Here is a 19,992-nt window from a genome sequence, read left to right on the forward strand (position 1 = left end):
CTAAGTGAATGAATGCTATACACCAAGTATCTCCTTCATTTTATGTCATGGAGTTCTAGCTTCTGATACCACAGAAATATGTGATTTCTAAAATGTTTCAGACTATTGTGATAAGTATTGGAAAATGCGTCAAGTGACTCTAAATATTTAAACATATATGGCCTATATTTCATATAATCCTGACTCAGTAATATTTCTATGGATGTTTTTGTGCAATTTGTTAATTTTATTTGTTTAAAACACAGTGCTATTTCATACAGTTCTATTGATAATCCAATTTGACCTAATTAGGCATATTTCTCACACATGGTATTATTGAACATATTGCACATTTATTAAATGATATGTATTTTACTTAAGAGTACTTTATATATTCTCTGATTTTTGTAATTTGTAATTATAATAAATCAAATATTAAGTGGGATTTTAGGCAAACCATCTAGACATTTTTGTCATAATGCTTTTATTAAAACAGCAAAATAGGAGTTTCAAAATATTTTAAAATTTGAATACTTCTAAAATGTAAAATATTTGCAACTGGTGTAATGCAGTTGATCGTCTGTCCCTATAAATTGTCTAAATAACTTAGGTGCAAGAACAGTTTATTGAAGAACACAGGAACTGCGCAATTTTGTGTTTTATCATTTCAGTTTTAATCACCCCAGCTTGATTATGGCAATAACATTTTAGAAAAGCAATTATTACTGTTTTTGAGGCCCATATACTGGGCCATTACGGTTTTGCTTCTAACATACATATAAATGCACATGCTTATTTGTAAATATGTATAAATTACATTTGCTGTTTTAAAATTAGAAATGCCAAGAAGCTATGTGTTTGACATTTTATTATAAATTTTATACACATATAGAAGTGTGGAAAATATACTATGTTCTAGAGTTAACACTTGTTATCATTTTGCCATATTTACCTCATCTCTTTTTTTTTTCTTGAGATAGAATCTCACTCTGTCGCCCAGGCTGGGGTGCAGTGACGTGATATCAGGTCACTGCAACCTCTACCTCCCGGGTTCAAGTGATTCTCCTGCCTCAGTCCCCTGAGTAGCTGGGACTACAGATGTCCGCCACCATGCCCAGCTAATTTTTGTATTTTTAGTAGAGATGGGGTTTCACCATGTTGGCTAGGCTGGTCTCGAACTGCTGACCTCAAGTGATCCACCTGCCTCGGCCTCCCAAAGTGCTGGGATAATAGGTGCGAGCCACCGCGCCAGGCCTACTTCATCTCTTTTTTTATGAAGTTTTAATTTTGTTTTTAAATTTTTAATTTTTTTTTTTTTTGGAAACAGTGTCTTGTTCTGTCACCCAGGCTGGAGTGTAGTGGCACAATCTTGGCTCACTGCAACCTCCACCTCTCAGGTTCAAGCGATTCTTCTGCCTCAGCCTCCCAAGTAGCTGTGACTAAAAGCGCGTGTCACCACGCCCAGCTAATTTTTGGTATTTTTAGTAGAGACAGGGTTTCACCGTGTTAGCCAGGATGGTCTTGATCTCCTGACCTCATGATCTGCCCACCTTGGCCTCCCAAAGTGCTGGGATTACAGATGTGAGGCACTGCACCAGGCCGGTTTTTTTTTTTGTTTTTTTGTTGTTGTCGTTGTTGTTTTTTTTTTGAGACAAGGCCTTGCTCTGTCACCCAGGCTGGAGTGCAGTGGCAAGATCATGGCTTGCTCTAGTCTACCTCCTGGACTCAAGCAATCCTCCTACCTCAGCCTCCTGAGTAGCTAGGAATATAGGCACATGCCACCATGTCCAGCTAGTTTTTTGTTTTGTTTTGTTTTGTTTTGTGTTTTTGTAGAGATGGGGTCTCCCTGTGTTGCCCAGCCTGGCCTCAAACTCCTGGGCTCAAGCAATACTTCTGCCTTGACCTCCCAAAGTGTTGGGATTACAGGCAGGAGCCACCCTGTCCAGCCTGAAGTATTTTAAAGTAAATTCCAACTAATATAACATTTTATTCCCATGTACTTCCAGATGTGTCTCTAAACATAGACATTTTTATATATAACCTAATACCATCATTACATATTTAACAATAATTCTTTAATCTTCTCATTCTCTGGTATATTTAAATTTCCCATTAATCCAAAAAAGAATCAAAATTGAAACAATTTCACACATTGCATTTGGTTAAGCCTCTTAAATCTCTTTTACTCTCTAGTCCAGTGCTGTCTAATAGAACTTCTACAGTGATGTGAAGGAAATTTCTAATATGCTGCTATCCACTATGATAGCCAGTGGCTTTTGAGCACTTGAAATATGGCAAGTGCTGCTGAGGAACAGAATTTTCAATTTGAATGAATTTAAGTTGCTTTAATTTAATAGCCACATTTCCTTACTCTCTTTCTGGAATCAGCCATTTCCCCATGGTGCTCTGAATCCTGTTAGTGAGAAATGGTGCATAGACACCAAAATCAGGGTGCTAAGTCTGCCCATTGTTATGTGGGTTGTCATTGAGATACAAATAATTTTTTTTTTTTTTTTTTTTTTTTGAGACAGAGTCTCAGTCTGTCACCCAGGCTGCAGTGCAGTGGTACAATCTCAGCTTACTGCAACCACCACCTTCTGGGTCCAAGCGATTCTTCTGCCTCAATCTCCCAAGTAGCTGGGGTTACAGGCGCCCGCCACCACACTCGGCTAATTTTTGTATTTTTAGTAGAGACATGGTTTCACCATGTTGGCTAGGCCAGGCTCAAACTCCCAACCTCAGGTGATCTGCCTGTCTCAGACTCCCAAAGTACTGGGATTACAAGTGTGAGCCACCACACCCAGCCAAGATTCAGTGAATTTTAATAATCCAGAACTCTCCACGTATCCCCTAATCTATAATCTACAGTGCTTAAATAGAGGCTTTTATAAGCCATTATGTACAATCATGTTATGTTTGTTTTTTTAAATTACTTAGTCTTTTTCCAAAAGGAATTTGCAACAGCTGCATAATCTTATAATCATTGTGTTTTTTTTATTTTTTTCACAGTTGTTTTAATTTTAAATTGTAAAAGCAAACAGGATATTCTTACAATAAAAATGTTCTGAGATTTTTTTATATTTGTGTCTTTCATGTGGCCCAGAATATATGAGATTTTCATGTCGTATCATTGTCAGTATTCAGCCTTTTCTCCACATTGTGTGGGGTGGAGGATAGAGTATAGAAGCTTATAAAATGGTCACAAATGAGTAAGTAGTGAAAACAGTCAGCCTAGAAAGTGTGCATTTGTGGCAGGAAAGGCACTGTGGAATGCTGCTGGATTCCGCCATTCAGTAGTTACCCGAGAGAGACCGAGGCAGACGCACAGCTCCCTCCTCAGCAAGGAGAAAAGAGTTGCCTGCTTTCCTCAGCATGCTTTCCATTTCCTTTATGTTCTGAAATAAGCACATTATGCTAATCAACTTTTCTTAAGGTAGACATTTTTATTGGTAGATCAAAAACTCTACTTTAAGTTATAAGCCTTCTGAACTTCTGTATTTTTCTCTTAAATTATAATTTCCTTTTATTCCTATTTAAAACCCAAGTGTAAAAGATGTGTTCATAGGCTTTCTACTCACTCACTTTCCTCTTTTTCGTAACCACAGAATGACAGCCTTAAATTTTAATTTCCTGACTTGGCTTGCCCGTGGCCTGACTTTTTTAAAACAAGAAATTTAAGTTAAAGAAATTTCTCCAGCCATTATTATTTAAACACATTTGCACAGCATCAAAGAATTGTAAAATATTGCTAGCAGTTGATACTCTCCTTAGCTCTCGGTTCAGTGTGTTTTAGATTGCTCCTATCTTTATGTTATTTGTTTATGAACTTTTATATTTTTCAAAAAATAAGGCAAATCCTTTTTGCCTTATAGGCATTGATAAGCAGTATAATAAACAAGCATATGGGGGCAACAGAACCTGGGTTCCAGGCTAGACTCTACCATTTTCAAATGGCATGACTTTAATTCATCAAGTGAACAAAATTAAGCAAACTATAAGTTCGGGACCATGGAATATCCTTCACTCATCACACAGGTTACTGTGAAGATCAAATGGATATAATATTGCTTTCAAGATGGCGGCACACTTGCCACTGTACACCGGTGGTATATTAGGCAGAGGCTCCACATAGTCCCTGTCCTTGAAATGCAGGCAAGAAGCCCTCACCAAAGGCCAGGGTGGTTTTTTGGGTTTTTTTGTTGTTTTGTTTTTTTCATTGTGGTATATTATTTCCTCTGGCATGCTATTCCCTGTCCCACTCCTACAGAACTGTGTCAGTGGGTCACCAAAAGAGAGAGCTGATTCAACTGATTCCTTGAAATAAAGGTAGTCAGACCTCGCGGTATGATGGAGATGAAGCAACTGATTTACTGGTTTTCTCTCTTTTTCTGCTGCTCGTGTTGGCATTTAAGCAGACATGGAAACCGTCTGCACACGACAGAGACCTTTCTGAGCCTTTTTCATCTAGTGTGCTGTGCTGACCCGCTCCCCTGGATGCCTGCACACTCATTTGGTTCTCCCTTTTGGTCACTTTTTTCCACTTACCCTGGCAGAAGTTCACATAGCTGTCAGTAGTAACTCAGTGACCTGCTTTCAAAAAATGTTATAAATTAAGCAGCTTTTCTGTGTACAGCTTTTGGGTTGAACTGAGAAGGGCTAAGTGAAGGGAGAAGCTATGTTGAGCTCAGAGTCAGAATGCCCTGCCCCAGACATTTTGAGATGTGGATTTTTCATTTGTTTTGTTTGGTGACACTTAGAGAGAATAAACATTCTGAGATAAAATCTTCCTTGGGCAGGCCAGCAAAGATAGAATTGCTTTAGAGCAATTTGGCTCTGGTCTTAATCTTTAATAGTCTGGAACTCATATGTGACTAAGGAAAAGAATATTGCAAAAAGTTGTGCCACCCTAGGCTATATCATATAAACTTAGAAAGTCTATCAACATGTAAGGTGAAGAGACCTCTAGAGACATCTGGGACAAACTCCAAATTTGGGAAAGGCCCATCCACATCCATCCACATTTGCAATTGTTAATTTAGGCTAGGGAAGTGGAGGCATTGGTGGATGAGGCAACTTCTAGTCACCATCTTGACTTTTAATTCCCTAACTTTTAAGATTATTTTCTGTAGAAAATCAGCAGTTCTGAAGTTGGAGGCATTTAATTGATTTGTGCCAACCTAAGGAAGCATTTACTCTCGACAAGTTAGGTAACCATTAACCTTAGCTTAGCAACATTTCAGTTTAAGCTTATCCCTGACTTTCAAGAGACAACTAAAGATTTCTACAGTCTATCTTATAACTGATCCATTTTTTCAAAAGATATCCCTTTGGGAAGGAATTCTCATTTTTAGAATTTTAGTCCAGAGTAAGTATTTTTTTTTCAGATAGGTGAAATAGAATAAGCAGAAAATTCTTATTTTTTACTGTTTTAGATACCATTGATGCCTGCTTATTTTAAAACAAAACATAATAAAAACATAATACCATCTGATGAGTTGCTTTGGTTTTACCTTTTTTTTTTTTTTTCTTCAGTTTATACAAGTTTCTTATTAGGTCAGCAAATTGTAAAACACATAATTTGTCAAGGCTTTTGAAGCCAGCAGATACTGGGTGAAGTTGCTGTATGAATATAATAATAAGAACCGTTTTTGTTCAGCTTGATGAAAAAACTATTCATGTTCTGAATGAAAATGTGAAGATCATCTAATTCTGACAGAAAACCACCTGTGGACATGGTCTTGTTTCTTTTTATTTCTTCTGTTTTCTACAAAGGATGGCAATATTTATTTAAAGTGCTTTAACAGGATATCCCAGTTAAAGCTTTGACAGACTGTTTATAGTTCACTTCTGCCCAGGGGCAATTAAAGGCACATTACAGGATAAGCAGGATGACTCCCCGGCCACAGGAGGAGGATGTGTGGGTAGGATTATTAATGTTGAAATGAATTATGATAGAGTGACATGTCTGCAAGAGCACCATGGGTTAGTAACTTCACAAGAATTCATATGCAGAAACCCATAATTCTCAGCATTTCTTTAGTGTAAATGAAACTAAAGTTTATGGAGAGAGAACAAGGAGAATTTGCAAAGATTATGTATGACAGTATTTAAAAATATTCTTCCAGCACAAAGACATTAATCTTCCTTTGTCAAAAATAATTCTGTCTGCATGAAAAGTTGGCATGGGGCCCCAGGCTTCAGGTAAGATGGGAGAAAGGGAGCATTTCTTTTTTTTTGTACCAAAGTACTCAATCTTCTGATCTTCCTTGACTTTCATAGCATAGGCATATGTCTACTCTGACCAGTTTGTTTCATTTATTGTGGTGAGATGTGCTTGTCTTGTGCTTTCCTGGTGCAGAAAAGGAGCTCCCTCGGTCATGCTTGGTGGCCTTTTTGTTCCTACACACAGTGGTTCTTGTACACGGTGGCTACCACATCCTGGTGTTTGTCTGTTCTGGGAGAATCAGGCGTTCCAAGTCATCTTGGCTGCCCTAGCTCTGAGCTTCATGGAATATATGACTCAGAAATGCGATGCTTTCTGGAATTTGGATATTTCATTTTTATTTGTTTCTTGGTAAATTCTCTTTTGGCTTAGGAGAAGCTAACTATTTGGAAAGGTCTCTCAGAACTCTGATTACAAATATATGGTACCTTCTTCATAGTGATCTCATTTTTAAATACCTGGTCCTGGAGGAAGAGCTAAATATGAATACAGTGATGAGCCATGTAGGGGATCTCACAGCAACACAGTCAAATTTCAAGTTGAAAATACATTCAGTTGATAATACTTAGTACTAGATTCTCCTGAACTGACTTTGGGAATTCTGAGTCAACCTAAGGACTGTATTACAAAGGATCAGAACTTGACTTTTAGGCCAGGCGTAGTGGTTCATGCCTGTAATCCCAGCACTTTGGGAGGCCAACGCAGGTGGATCACTTCAGTCCAGGAGGTTGAGACCAGCCTGTGCAACACAGCGAGACCCTGTCTCTACAAAAAATACAAAAATTAACCAAGTGTAGTGTGCACCTGCCTGTAGTCCGAGCTACTGAGGAGGCTGAGGTTGGAGAATCAACTTTAACCCTGGAGATGGAGGCTACAGTGAGCTGTGATCATGCCAGCCTGGGCAAGGAGCAAAACCCTCTCTCACAAACAAAAACAAAAAAGACACAGAACTTGACTTTTAACAGGAAGCATAGTAATAGCATGCGTAAAATTGTTTTAACGTAACATTTAAGATAATTTACACATTTAGAAAATTAATTCTGGCTTGTTGTAGTGGCTTATCCTTAATCCCAACACTTTGAGAGGCCAAGGCAGGAAGATCACTTGAGGCCAGGAGTTTGAGACCAGCCTAGGCAACATAGTGAGACCCACCCCCTCTACAAAAAAAAATTTAAAAAAAAAACATAGCTGGGCATGGTGACACACGCCTCTAGTCCCAGCTACTTAGGAGGCTGAGGCGGGAGGCTCGCTTGAGCCCAGGAGTTTGAGGGAGCTGTGATCATGCCCCTGCACTCTAACCTGGGCAACAGAATGAGGCCCTATGTCTAAAAAAAGAAAAATAGAAAAGAAAATTCTATATTGATTGAAGCCCAGCTAAATAGAAAAAAAAAAAAATTCTGATAGGCCATTTTAAAGACTTTGGAAAAATTTTTTTTTTTTTTTTTTTTTTTTTGAGACGGAGTCTAGCTCTGTCGCCCAGGCTGGAGTGTAGTGGCCGGATCTCAGCTCACTGCAAGCTCCGCCTCCCGGGTTTTTTACGCCATTCTCCTGCCTCAGCCTCCCGAGTAGCTGGGACTACAGGCGCCCGCCACCTCGCCCGGCTAAGTTTTTGTATTTTTTAGTAGAGACGGGGTTTCACCGTGTCAGCCAGGATGGTCTCGATCTCCTGACCTCGTGATCCACCCGTCTCGGCCTCCCAAAGTGCTGGGATTACAGGCTTGAGCCACCGCGCCCGGCCAAGACTTTGGAAAAATTCTTAACCAGAGCAAAACAGAAACAATCCTGTCTTTCTTGGTTCTCACATTTCCATTCTCACCTTCATTCCGCTTCCCTCCATTCGTTTCAAGTATTTTTCTTTTCTGTGTGTATCTTTATGTAAATTTAAATTTACATACAAGATATTATGATATTAAGATATTTCATTCTGCTTCCTGTTTTGTCACTTGTTCTTTAAGATCCAAGTTCTTGGCTCCACGTGCATCTAATCATTGCCGTAAGCCCTGCATCGTACTTCATATTCACCATATTTTACTATTCACCTTCAAGTAGTCACTATGTCACATTGTTGTAGCGACTGCAAATGCAAGCTCAGTAATTGAAAAGATAACATTAAATTTTGTTTTCTAACTGGTTTCCTGTGTCAATTTCATGTTTTGGGAATTCGTATGGACAGATAGACACCAGAGAGATATGTGTTTCACGTGCATGCTTGAGGCTAGAGAAACATGATTTATTCAGAATTATTTCAAATACTGTAACTACCTTGGTAATTGTGTTTAGGAAAACATTAAATTCGGAATAGAAGGCAATTCAGAATACCTGTCTGTTATCTTTGTCTTGTCATTTTTGAGATACTCAGTTCCTGGAAAATATTATGATAATCCATCCTGCTATGTAGTATTTCAAGTTATACATTGAGCCTCTGAGCTTTCAGAGTGAACATTTCTCTTCATAGACAGTGCTGTTGACATCAGTGGAGATGGCGCAAGCTTTATGCCCTAGGAAAGTTTAAAAGCTAGAACATTACACTGCAAACCCAAAGTCAGGAAACCTTGTTCCAGCAACTAGGCAAGGAAAGCCTACCACTGTAACCCGGACCTTGTTTTAGTAGAATTATATTTCTTTGCTAAGAAGTCTGGTGACTCTCACACCCCATCTCAACACTTTCCTGGATTCCAAGGCCCTGGTGCCCTGAGCACACAATTTCCCAGGTTCCTTTTATTGTTCCTGATAAGAACTTGAATATAGGGGTGCGGTCCCGTGGGTGACATTCTTGCTCCATCATTTCTTACCCGGGTAACCTTGAGTATGGCGCCTAAATCCTCTCTTCCTTTCAAATTGCCTAGTCTATAAAATGGATGCGATGAATGGTACCTATGCCACAGGTGTTTTGTGTGAGAATTAAATGAGAGGAGTTATATAAATAACACTTGGAGGCATGGAGGCATATAGTGAGGGCTTGTTTTATGTTGTCATTTAACCCTTTCTCTCTCTGCTCCTCCCCAGACACACACATCCCCTCCCACTGGCAATGTACAAATTGCAGCTTCCTGCCTCTTTCCTGCTTTCTCGCTCCCTGGATGACATCGCTGCGTTTTCACCTCGTCCCTAATCTTAGCTGTTTTCACCCTTTCCCCACAACATTGCCTTGACAGTTCCTCAGTGTCCCATCCCCTCTTCCCTTGGGTAACACCAGAAGCCTGCACACACTGCCTGTTATTATTCCTCCTGTTTCATGTGTGTCCATTCTGTCTCATAAAGGACACTGTAGGCTCTGAAGAGCTAAGGTCTTTCTTATTCTTTTGTCCCATGGAAAATAATCCCTCCAGATAGCAATACCAGGAATAGTGCTTTTTCTAACCCGCGGGTTTCCTTTTGAGCTTACAGGCACCAAATCTTACATCTGTTTGTGTTTCTGTTCCCCTCTCTGCATTGGCTGCTAGAGAGATCAGAGTCAAGAGGGAGATTACATCTAGCTGAGGCACTGTGCTTTATGGCAGGAGTTTTGTGTGCAGATCTCATACCATCTTCATGTTACAGTTGTTCCTTAGTATCCATGGGGGATTTGTTTCAGGACCTGCAAGGACACCAAAGTCCGTGGATGCTCAAGTCCCTGATATAAAATAGCATAGTGTTTGCATATAATCTACACACATCTTCCCATATAATTTTTTTTTATTATTTGTATAAATTCATGGGGTACAAGTGTAATTTTGTTACATGGATGTATTGCATAGTGGTCAAAGTCAAAGCTGTGAGTGTATCTATCACCAGAATAACGTACATTGTGTCCATTAATTCCTGTATACTTTAAATCATCTCTAGATTACTTACAATAGCTAATACAATGTAAATGCTATGGAAATAGTTGTTATATTGTTAGGGGATAATGGCAAGGAAAAAACCTATACATGTTCAATACACAACAATTATTTTTTTCTGAATTTTTTTGATCTGCCATTGATTGAATCTATGGATGTGGATCCCACAAATGTGGAACTCACAGATATGGAACCCACAGATGTGGAGAGCCAACTGTGTTTATTTTTTCCAAATTTGTTTCCCTATGACTCTGCTTTATACACATTTTAAAACTCTGTTGTCTTGTATTTCTTTTGTAATCATCTTACATCCTTTTGGAAACCAAGTGGGGCATAAATAGTACATGTTTGCATTTGAGGCAACACAGAGGCACCGCAGGAGCTGGAGACAGCAAAGTTCAAAGCCAGTCCACCACTTACCTACAGAGTGGCCTTGGGCAAGTTACCTCTGTTCTCTGTTTCCATTCTCTAGCCTGTCTAGGGAGAGAATAAACCAGCCTCCCGGGGTGGTTGTGCTGTTTTAATGAGATAATGCATGTGAAATGTGAAGTGCCACTGTCCCTGGCATGGAGATGCTGTCCTTAGATATTAGGTCCATCTTGTGTCTTCTAGTGTATCTTTAAAAATTAAACTATTCTGATTTCATGTCTGTAATCCCAGCACTTTGGGAGGCCAAGACGGGCAGATCACTTGAGTCCAGGAGTTCAAGACGAACCTGGGCAACATGGTGAAACCCTGCCTCTACAGAAAATACAAAAATTAGCGGGGGCTTGGTGGCACGTGCCTGTAGTGCCCGCTGCTTGGGAAGCTGAGGTAGGAGGATCACTTGAGCCCAGAAGGCTGAGGCTGCAGTGAGCTATGATTATGCCAATACTGATCAGCCTGGTGTGGCAGAGCATGACTCTTTGAGACAAACAAAAAAATTAAACTATACTGATAACTATTTCTAAAGTAACTGATGAAAACATATATACGACACGTAGCAGGTGTTGATCAATTCCAGTGCATGCATGAGCTGCTTTGCGCTGTGGCTCAGGCACTCGGCGGTTTGCTTAGTGAGTAGGTGGCCATAGCCCACCTTAGGTATCTGGAGAATAATGCTCATTCCTGTCTCCAGCTTTGTAAAATTGCCTGATAGTCAGAAGGCATTAAAATGTGAAGATGTGATTGTATCTTATGAAGCTGCTTGGAATGGGTTTTCCCTCTTAACATATAATTTCTGATCATCCATATCCCTTAAGAACACCGGATTTCTGGGGGCCAGGGAGGTAAGATTCTATCTGACAAAGCCTTTCTGGTGTCAACCACTTGCCATCTGTTGGTCAATGCTGGCCCTGCTGGGACTATAAAATGAGCTTCCTTGTCTGACGTTCCTGTTACCCTCTCCCCATCAGCCTTGTAGCAGTACCTGGGAACCTGCATCCTGTGGAAAGATGGAGGAGCAGATGACAGCTTCCAGTCAAGCTCGTAAATACGTGAATGCATTCTCAGCCCGGACGCTGGTCATGTGAGACATTTCCAGAAAAGCATTATGGTTTTCAGAACACTTCAAGTTAACTTGGGATATATCATTCCTCAACATGAAACTTTTCATGAATGGGAGAAGAACCTATTTTTGTTGTGGTACAACAGTTGAGAGCAGCACCAGGTGCATTTAGTTGAATGAAATCTTATTGGATTTCACCCAACTAAAAGGATTTTTAAAAATAAATAACAGTCTTACCTAAATTATTAGGTAATGAATTGTAGCCAGTTGTTAATATCTTAATGCAGATTTTTTTTAAAACATAAAATGATTTATCTGTATTTTAAAGGATCCAACAGATCAGTATTTTTTCCTGTGATGGGTTTTTTGAAATTTTACACATAGAAGGTACTCCAGTATTTCACTTTTCTCGATCACTAAACATATGCATATATTTTTAAAAATCAGTAAAAGCATTACTATAAGTATAGACTTAATACCATGAGACAATTAATCCAGATTGTAAATGCTCATTTATGGTTAATGACATTGAAGGTACATTTATTGTACCAAACCATTTTATGAGTTTTCTGTTAGCTTGCTTTAAAAATTATTACTGTAAGAAATAGTTTTATAAAAAATTATATTTTTATTCAGTAATTTAATTTTGTAAATGCCAAATGAAAAACGTTTTTTGCTGCTATGGTCTTAGCCTGTAGACATGCTGCTAGTATCAGAGGGGCAGTAGAGCTTGGACGGAAAGAAAAGAAACTTGGTGTTAGGTAATTGACTATGCACTAGTATTTCAGACTTTTTAATTTTATATATATATACATTTTTTTTCCTTTTGTAATACATTTGAAAACTTGTTTGGGAGACTCTGCATTTTTTATTGTGGTTTTTTTTGTTATTGTTGGTTTATAAAAGCATGCATTGCACTTCTTTTTGGGAGATCTGTGTTGTTGATGTTCTATGTTTTGTTTTGAGTGTAGCCCGACTGTTTTATAATTTGGGAGTTCTGCATTTGATCTGCATCCCCTGTGGTTTCTAAGTGTATGGTCTCAGAACTGTTGCATGGATCCTGTGTTTGCAACTGGGGAGACAGAAAACTGTGGTTGATAGCCAGTCACTGCCTTAAGAACATTTGATGCAAGATGGCCAGCACTGAACTTTTGAGATATGACGGTGTACTTACTGCCTTGTAGCAAAATAAAGATGTGCCCTTATTTTACCTACTTTTGTTTTCTCTCTTACTTGTCACTATGGACAACAGTTACACTTTAAAGGAAATAGAGCAGTCTCAAAGCACTTTCCTCTAGTAATTGCACACCATATGCACTTTGTGTGAAGAAGGCAGGAATCGTTACAATGGAGAAGAAAGAACAAGCAAACCAAGTTAAATAGTTCACAATCACATGGACGACGGGGAGGAATGTCTTCCAGAATGCATCAGTCAGGGTCCAGCGGCATGTGAGTGGGGATGCTGTAAGGGGGATTCATTCACAAATGTACTGATACCACAGATGTGGGCAGGGGCTAGGAGAGCCACAGGATGCAGGCCTGAAGGCGCCTGGAAGGCCGCCTGGAGGGGGACAGTCAGGAAAGCAGGAGCCCTTGAGAGGAGCACTAGCCTTTGATGAGACCACTGCCATCGAAGGAGACCTCACAGGGAGGGAGCCAAGGGTAAACCCTAACTTTGTTTCCCCATTTCTCCTATCTCTGCCCAGGGGTCCTCATTGGCAGAACCAACCAGAAGCTGGAGTACAAGGGAGCTCCCGGATGGGAGCCAGCCTGTGAGCCTTCATGGGTATACGGAGTCGTTCATTCAAAATAACCCCATTTCACAGATGGATCTCTGCTGGCTCCATCTTCAGCTTAGTGTTCTCTTCCCTATACTGTAATACCCTTTTAACATAAATTCATTTAAATTTCCTTTACTCACTCTGTTCCAACTCTGAATTCTCATAGGCATGATACACTTGGTGTTCGTAGAGCCAAGGATTTGTTACGCCTAATTACTAGTTTTTAAGTCGATTTGGTGGACTTTTACTGTCCTGCTGATAGATGACATGACACGTCTTCCCAGTGTTAGGAAGCTCTTTATATTCGTGCCCTCTCTTGAGTATTTTTCCAAGTGCTAACTCTGCCACTTACTAGCAGTTCGAACTTAGACGAGTCACTCACATCTCTGAGCCTTTTTTCCTTATCTGGGCAATGAGTTCTTTCCCACAATGAAACTTTTATTAAGTAATGCACTACACAAATGTTTGTTATTATGTACACTTTCCATAGTCCAGTGATGCTTGCTGTGTAGTGTGTGGAACGCCCATCTTGCTGATAATGTGTGCTGCCAGTTACACAGTTAGATTGAGAGATCACTTAATTAGTAATGACAAGAGTAACTCAACATCTTACAGAACTGAGATAGATATTTATATTTCGAACACGCTTGCAACCCAATAACTAGAGACTAAAAACCTAACTTCATGAAAAGGAGTATAAATGTAGCTGTTATGGTCAACTACTCACACTCACAGAACACCCAGTTCACAAGCATCTCCAAAATGTTGATTGTTCTCATCAATTTTGAAAATCATCCTACTCTCTACAGCAGGAATTCAGGTAGTGTAAGTGAAAACAGTATTATATACTACTTCAATGAAAGGCTGCACTTGTGAGCTGCTGTGTGTGAAGTTGCTTCTGCCTATGTCCATCCAGGGAACAGGAGAGACGCTGAGAACACTGACGTGTCCCCGGCCTCTAGATGGGACTGAAAATTCAAGATAAGAGAGATGCCCAGGGATAAATTTCCTTCTTTCTTTAGAAATTATACAATATTAGAACTGAAAGGGACATTAGATATCATCAGGGCTTCCAATAAGGGGCTCACTGCCTTGCTTTATTGAAAGAAAATCAGTTTTGAAGCGGGACCAGTATTTTCTTTTTCTTTTTAAATAGAGATGGCGTCTTGCCGTCTTGCCCAGGCTGCTCTCAAATTCTTGGGTTCAACCAATCCTCCCACCTCAGCCTCCCAAAGTGCTGGGATTACAGGTGTGAGCCACCGCACCCGGCCACCAATCTTGATTTGAATTCAGACCCTACCCTTTACCAGCCGTGTGACTTTGTATGTTTTACTTAATCTCTCAAAGCTTCGTTTTACTTATATTTTAATTACACTGGAGATAAAATTGCATCTCAAGTCAAGGTTGTTAGCTGTTGTGAAGATTCTGCAAGTAAATACGTTCTCGCATCTCTGTTAAATGTTGCAGTGCCTGTTGATTAGATAAGTCACCATGATGACTTATGATCAATTAGGGAAAAATGTCTGTTACCCAGCGATGGGGAAGTGAATACCTCCGAGACCCATGTCCCCGATTGTGTGTTAAAACTGTTCTATGTTAAAAACTTACTTTAAAACTCAATTATATCTTCTCAAAATATTCCTAATCATTCTAACATATTTTAGTTAATATGTTTCTCCTTCTTGTACAAATATGTATGTGGGAAGTAGGGGGCATATTTTTCCTTAAGCTTGCTGCTTTCTAATCAAAAAAAAATGTGATGTGCAGATCTATTACACTCCACTTAAAATACTTACAACTTTGGGGCTTATTTTTCTCCTTTTAACCATTGCTATTATAAAAATCAATTCTTCCTTAGTCACCATTTTTAGAGGGTAGAGTTAAGGAAAGGAAGTCAGCTAAAATACAAACCTCTTTGTAAAAATAAAGTTTAGCGACTTGGGAGGCTGAAGTGGAAGGATCCCTTCAGCCCAGGAGGTTGAGACCAGCCTGGACAACATAGAGAGACCCCATCTCTGAGAACAAATAAATTTCAAAAGGAAAGTTTACTTATATACAATTATACATAGTAACTTTGCTCCCTATAGTAAAAGGAAGCTAAATTGTAAATCTTATGGAACTTGTTAGTGTTCTAGTAATACACAGTTAATAATTTTTTTTTTAATTAATATTCAGTGAAAATAATCTTGGCCGGGTGCAGTGGCTCATGCCTGTAATCCCAGCACTTTGGGAAGCCAAGGCAGGTGGATCACCTGAGGTCAGGCGTTCGAGACCAGCCTGGCTGGCCAACATGGCAAAATCCCATCTCCACTAAAAATACAAAAATTAGTGGGGCGTGATGATGCATGCCTGTAACTCCCAGCTACTCGGGAGGCTGAGGCATGAGAATCGCTTGAACCTGTGAGGTGGAGGTTGCAGTGAGCCAAGATTACGCCACTGCACTCCAGCGTGGGCAACAGAGGAATGCTCCATCTGAAGAAGAAGAAAAAGAAGAAGAAGGAGAAGGAGGAGGAAGAGGAGGAGGAGGAGGAGGAGAAATGAAAAGAAAATAATCTTGATGCTCATGTGGAAATTAAAGAGGTTGTTTGATATTTGTCTTTAGACTATATTTCTTTAATTCAACTAGTACATGTCGAGGCTCTATTTTGTGCCAGGTGCTGTGTCAGAAGTTGGGGTTAGAGCTCAGAACAACATAGATCAAAGTCCCTGCCCTCTGTGAGCTTATGTTCAGATGGGAGATACAGATGAGTAAAGGTTACTACAATATAATCGGAATAGGGATAACAGAGACCACAGGAGAGCACCAGATCTAGACGTGGAGGAACAAGACAGGTTTCCTACAGAACTGACACCTAGGCAGGACTGACAGATAAAGTCAGGCAAGAGTTGGAAGGGACAGTAGAGTAAGATGTGACATCTTAAACTTGCTGAATAAAAACACCCAAATATAACAACTTAATCTTTAAATTCATGATGATATATTGTATGTGAACATTCAGGCAATTCTACTACCTGAGTATATCTAGTTAGTATATTTTTTTTCCCATGCTCCAAACAACAGTTTCACACCCCTTTCTCTCAAACTCTCCATCCCATTTCTACCCAGTCCCAGCAGACAACTTTGACTGATACACAAATGAGAAAAGAGAAGCCGTCAACAGCCACACCTGCATGCCTACTCTGTCTCTTGTTAGCATGGGTGAGCATGTCCAGCCGCAATCATGAAACAGCCCATCCATTTGGCCTCTGCAAGCCATTCCTCTGTATCCTCAGGGGCTTCATCTTGTGAATACTCGTTCTCTCTCCTCGACATCTTCATTGTCTTCCTCTCTCCCAATGATGCCATCACACTAACATGGTCTACAGCTCCCAGCAGGAAAGACAATATTCCCTTATCAGTATAGTTTTGGTTGTTTTTTTTTATTTGAGACAGGGTCATGCTTTGTCATGCCAGGCTCATCAGTATTGGCACAATCAGGGCTCACTGCAGCCTCAGCCTCCTGGGCTCATATGATTCTCCTACCTCAGCTTCCCAAGTAGCTGGGACAATGGCATGCGCCCCTAAGCCCCACTAATTTTTGTATTTTCTGTAGAGATAAGGTTTCACCATGTTGCCTAGGCTGGTCTCAAACTCCTGGACTCAAGTGGACAATATCCCCTTATATGCCCCATCATATCACCCCCATTGATCTGCTCCTCAGCAAAACTGCTTTTCTGTATGGCAGGTCCCCACGTCCCCAGGTTGCCTCCCTGCTGCCCACTCCACATGAACTTTCATTGCCCCCACTCTGCCTTGCCTGCCTCTTCAGTGTCACCAGTGGGCTGCATTTTGCCAAATCCTGTAGTCACTTCTTCGGCCTCATTTTACTTCACTTATTGGCAGCAGTCAACAGAGTTGACACCCCCTCTTTCTCGAACCATTTTTCTCTCTTGGCTTCAGGCATGACTCCCCTGGTTTTCCTGCTTCTCACTGGTTCCCTCTGTTTGCTGCTCCTCCTCACTTTGGGCCTCAAGTGGTCCTTTCTTCCTTCTCTCTCCATCATTCTTCCTAAAGGATTTTATCAGTGCTGTGGTTTTAAATACCATCTCTTCACCCTTGAGCCCACTCTGAAATTCAAGACTCCTGCAGCCTATTCCATGTTAACATCTTCCCCAAATAAGCATCTTAGATTAAGTATGAACAAAACAAAACTCATAATAGCTTAAATGCTTTTTTCTCATTAGCAGTAATTGGCCCTTATATCTTAATTTCTTCATTCCTCAAGCCAAATATTTGTCATCCTTGGTTTCTCTCTTTACCTTAATAGCCTCCTTACACTCAAGTGGTCAGAAAGACCTGAATATTCTACCTGCAAAATTGTATCTTAAGTGTATCTGCTTTCTCTATTACCTGTAATGATATCATTAGTAATGACACAATATTTATGAAGTGCTCACAATATGCTAGGGAAGAAGAAAGAGGGAGCGAGAAAAGAAGAAAGGTGGTGGCTGAGAGGTGAGTTTTGAGAAACTGAAAGAGAAACCTGGAGGAAAAAAAAAAAAGATATGAGGCCAGAGAGAAAAGCTCTGTAAATAGAGCTTGAACTTTGTCCATAGAGATATGGGGAGTTATTGAATGGTTTCGGCAGGGATATAAAATTACTCACGTATATCTGATTCATATAAATGATTTTGTTCAAATCCCTCTTTCATACACAGTATAAAATTAAACCTTAGGTTAGCAGGGCCAAATGCTGGCAGAGCCTGAATCTTATACTCAGTTAATTGGATTGTACATAGTGCATTTCCTACTGCTTCTTAATTTCCAAAGAATGTGCTTTAATCCCAGAAAAATCTTATTGAAAACATATCTTTTGATCCAAAGTTCATAAGGGCTGTTTTCACCTTTTATAGTCCATAATTATAGAACTAATTAGTTCAGGAAGAACTGATTACTTAACACACTTTTCTCTTTTAAGAGCAGATATTATCAACCAATAATTTATCTAAAACTTTCCTCATCATTTTCAAAAGCCAAATCTTCTATTGAATTTTTCATATGGAATAATCCTTGATTATATTTTGATATTTTGGTCATTAAGAAATTCTGCCAATATTTGTTCTTGAAGGTGTTCTTAGCTTAATTTTATACTTTCTTTTACTTTTTAATCAAGAATGCATTTGTAGAGTCAATGATTCTCAGAAACACATTGGAAATTTGTTTAAAATGGAGATTCTTGACCTCACCCTCGGGGAGTCTGATTTATGAGTCAGGTGTAGACCTAGTAGTGTTTAACAAGCTTGCAGCTGATTCTAATGCAGGTGGTCTGAGAGGACCACACTACAACAGCCTGCCTTACTCCCCCCAACCCTGTGTTTTCTATCTAAACACTCCCCAAGAGCTTTCAATTCCTGTGGGGCCCGTCATTTTTAATTAAAATGCCCATTTGTCTATAGAGTATTAGAAAAATATTAAGACCCTAACTATAAGTAGATTTTCTTAAATCCAGAGAATTATTATGTTCCAGATGTTGGTATTAATAAAGGCTAACCTTGGCCTCTGATCCATCTTTTGTTTGATTTTTATAATATATGGGGAAACATAATTTTGTATATATCTAAACCTCTTTAGAAATATGGTTCAGTTGCATATGATCTGTCATAAGGGAATTTATATCTCAAGAAGTTAAGCACATAAACAAAACAAGACCAAAAAAACACACACACAAACAAAAAAACACTTTTCATTCAGAAATCCTTGGTTCTAAACCAGTCTCTAATCAACTTGCCAAAAACCCTTACTTCAAGTCACTTTACTCCTCTGTGCTTTGGGATTTCTATTTAAATGGGGCAAGTATTTAATCCTGTATATAGTTACAAAGCCCAGGGAGAACCTCAGATCAAAGACAAAATTGAAAGAAAGCTTTAGTAGCCCAGAGACATTGGAATACCAAGGATATAATTGTGAGGTTTTCCTGCTAGAAAACATCCTCTGAAATGAACTTTTAAGTTAACAAATCACCCTTCACCTGTGCTTGGGGGCAGATGATAGAGAGACTCAGGATTTGTTTTCATTTGGTCACTTTTCTAAAGAATACATATCCATCCACCTATTCTTTAATGGTCCTAAATAGCTAATGATGGACAGACAACTCCCTTCCCTTCCTCAGTCAGTTTCCGAGTCAAGGCGCTCAGTGCCCAGTGTATGACCTGAAGCCCTCTGGAAAGTGGTCGTTGGTTAGGGTACTCGCCAGTTTGGCCTTACTTTGAACATCCCAGATTTATTTCCTTCCCCATTTCAAATATTCCAAAATGAAAGACATTAGGAACATGTATTCTGGTTAAATACCGTGACTGAAAATAGGAATGAATGCCACTCCATCAGGAAATTTCACTAAATGACAATGAATCAGCAAATAAGGGGCATAAATATACAAGTTAAAGAAAACAACAGGTAAGAGATTATTTGTCAAGAGCCTATAACTCATTTATTTATTCAACAAATATTTATTGAGCACCTCCTCTGCAAGCAAGACAGAATTCAAAACAAATATGTATTACATATACAGCTTATATGTTTACACATAAACAATATATAACATATATATAAAGTTACTGGCAGAGTAATATTTTCTTGGATACTCCCAGATGTACTAAGAAACAGGCTTGTTTCAAATTTGCTTTTTTAATAACCATATGTCTTTAACATATTCTTTTTCATCT

At 39.4% G+C, this 19,992-nt stretch overlaps 1 protein-coding gene across 3 annotated transcripts in view; it reads left to right on the forward strand.

Annotated features, from left to right (window-relative positions):
* Nucleotides 1–12,723, forward strand: part of MYB (MYB proto-oncogene, transcription factor) — a 38,172-nt gene extending 25,449 nt beyond the window's left edge. For 2 of the 3 annotated variants that reach the window (XM_028847137.2, XM_077999437.1), the window contains exon 15: nucleotides 11,418–12,723. In XM_028847137.2, coding sequence (XP_028702970.1) covers nucleotides 11,418–11,534 — 117 coding nt within the window. In that variant the 3' untranslated portion in view covers nucleotides 11,535–12,723. The remainder of the gene's footprint in view (nucleotides 1–11,417) is intronic. The other variant, XM_028847136.2, reaches the window with a different exon arrangement.
* The last annotated feature ends 7,269 nt before the right edge of the window (nucleotides 12,724–19,992 follow it).

The sequence above is a fragment of the Macaca mulatta genome, chromosome 4 (genome assembly GCF_049350105.2).
Source record: "Macaca mulatta isolate MMU2019108-1 chromosome 4, T2T-MMU8v2.0, whole genome shotgun sequence".
NCBI classification, from domain to species: Eukaryota; Metazoa; Chordata; class Mammalia; order Primates; family Cercopithecidae; genus Macaca; species Macaca mulatta.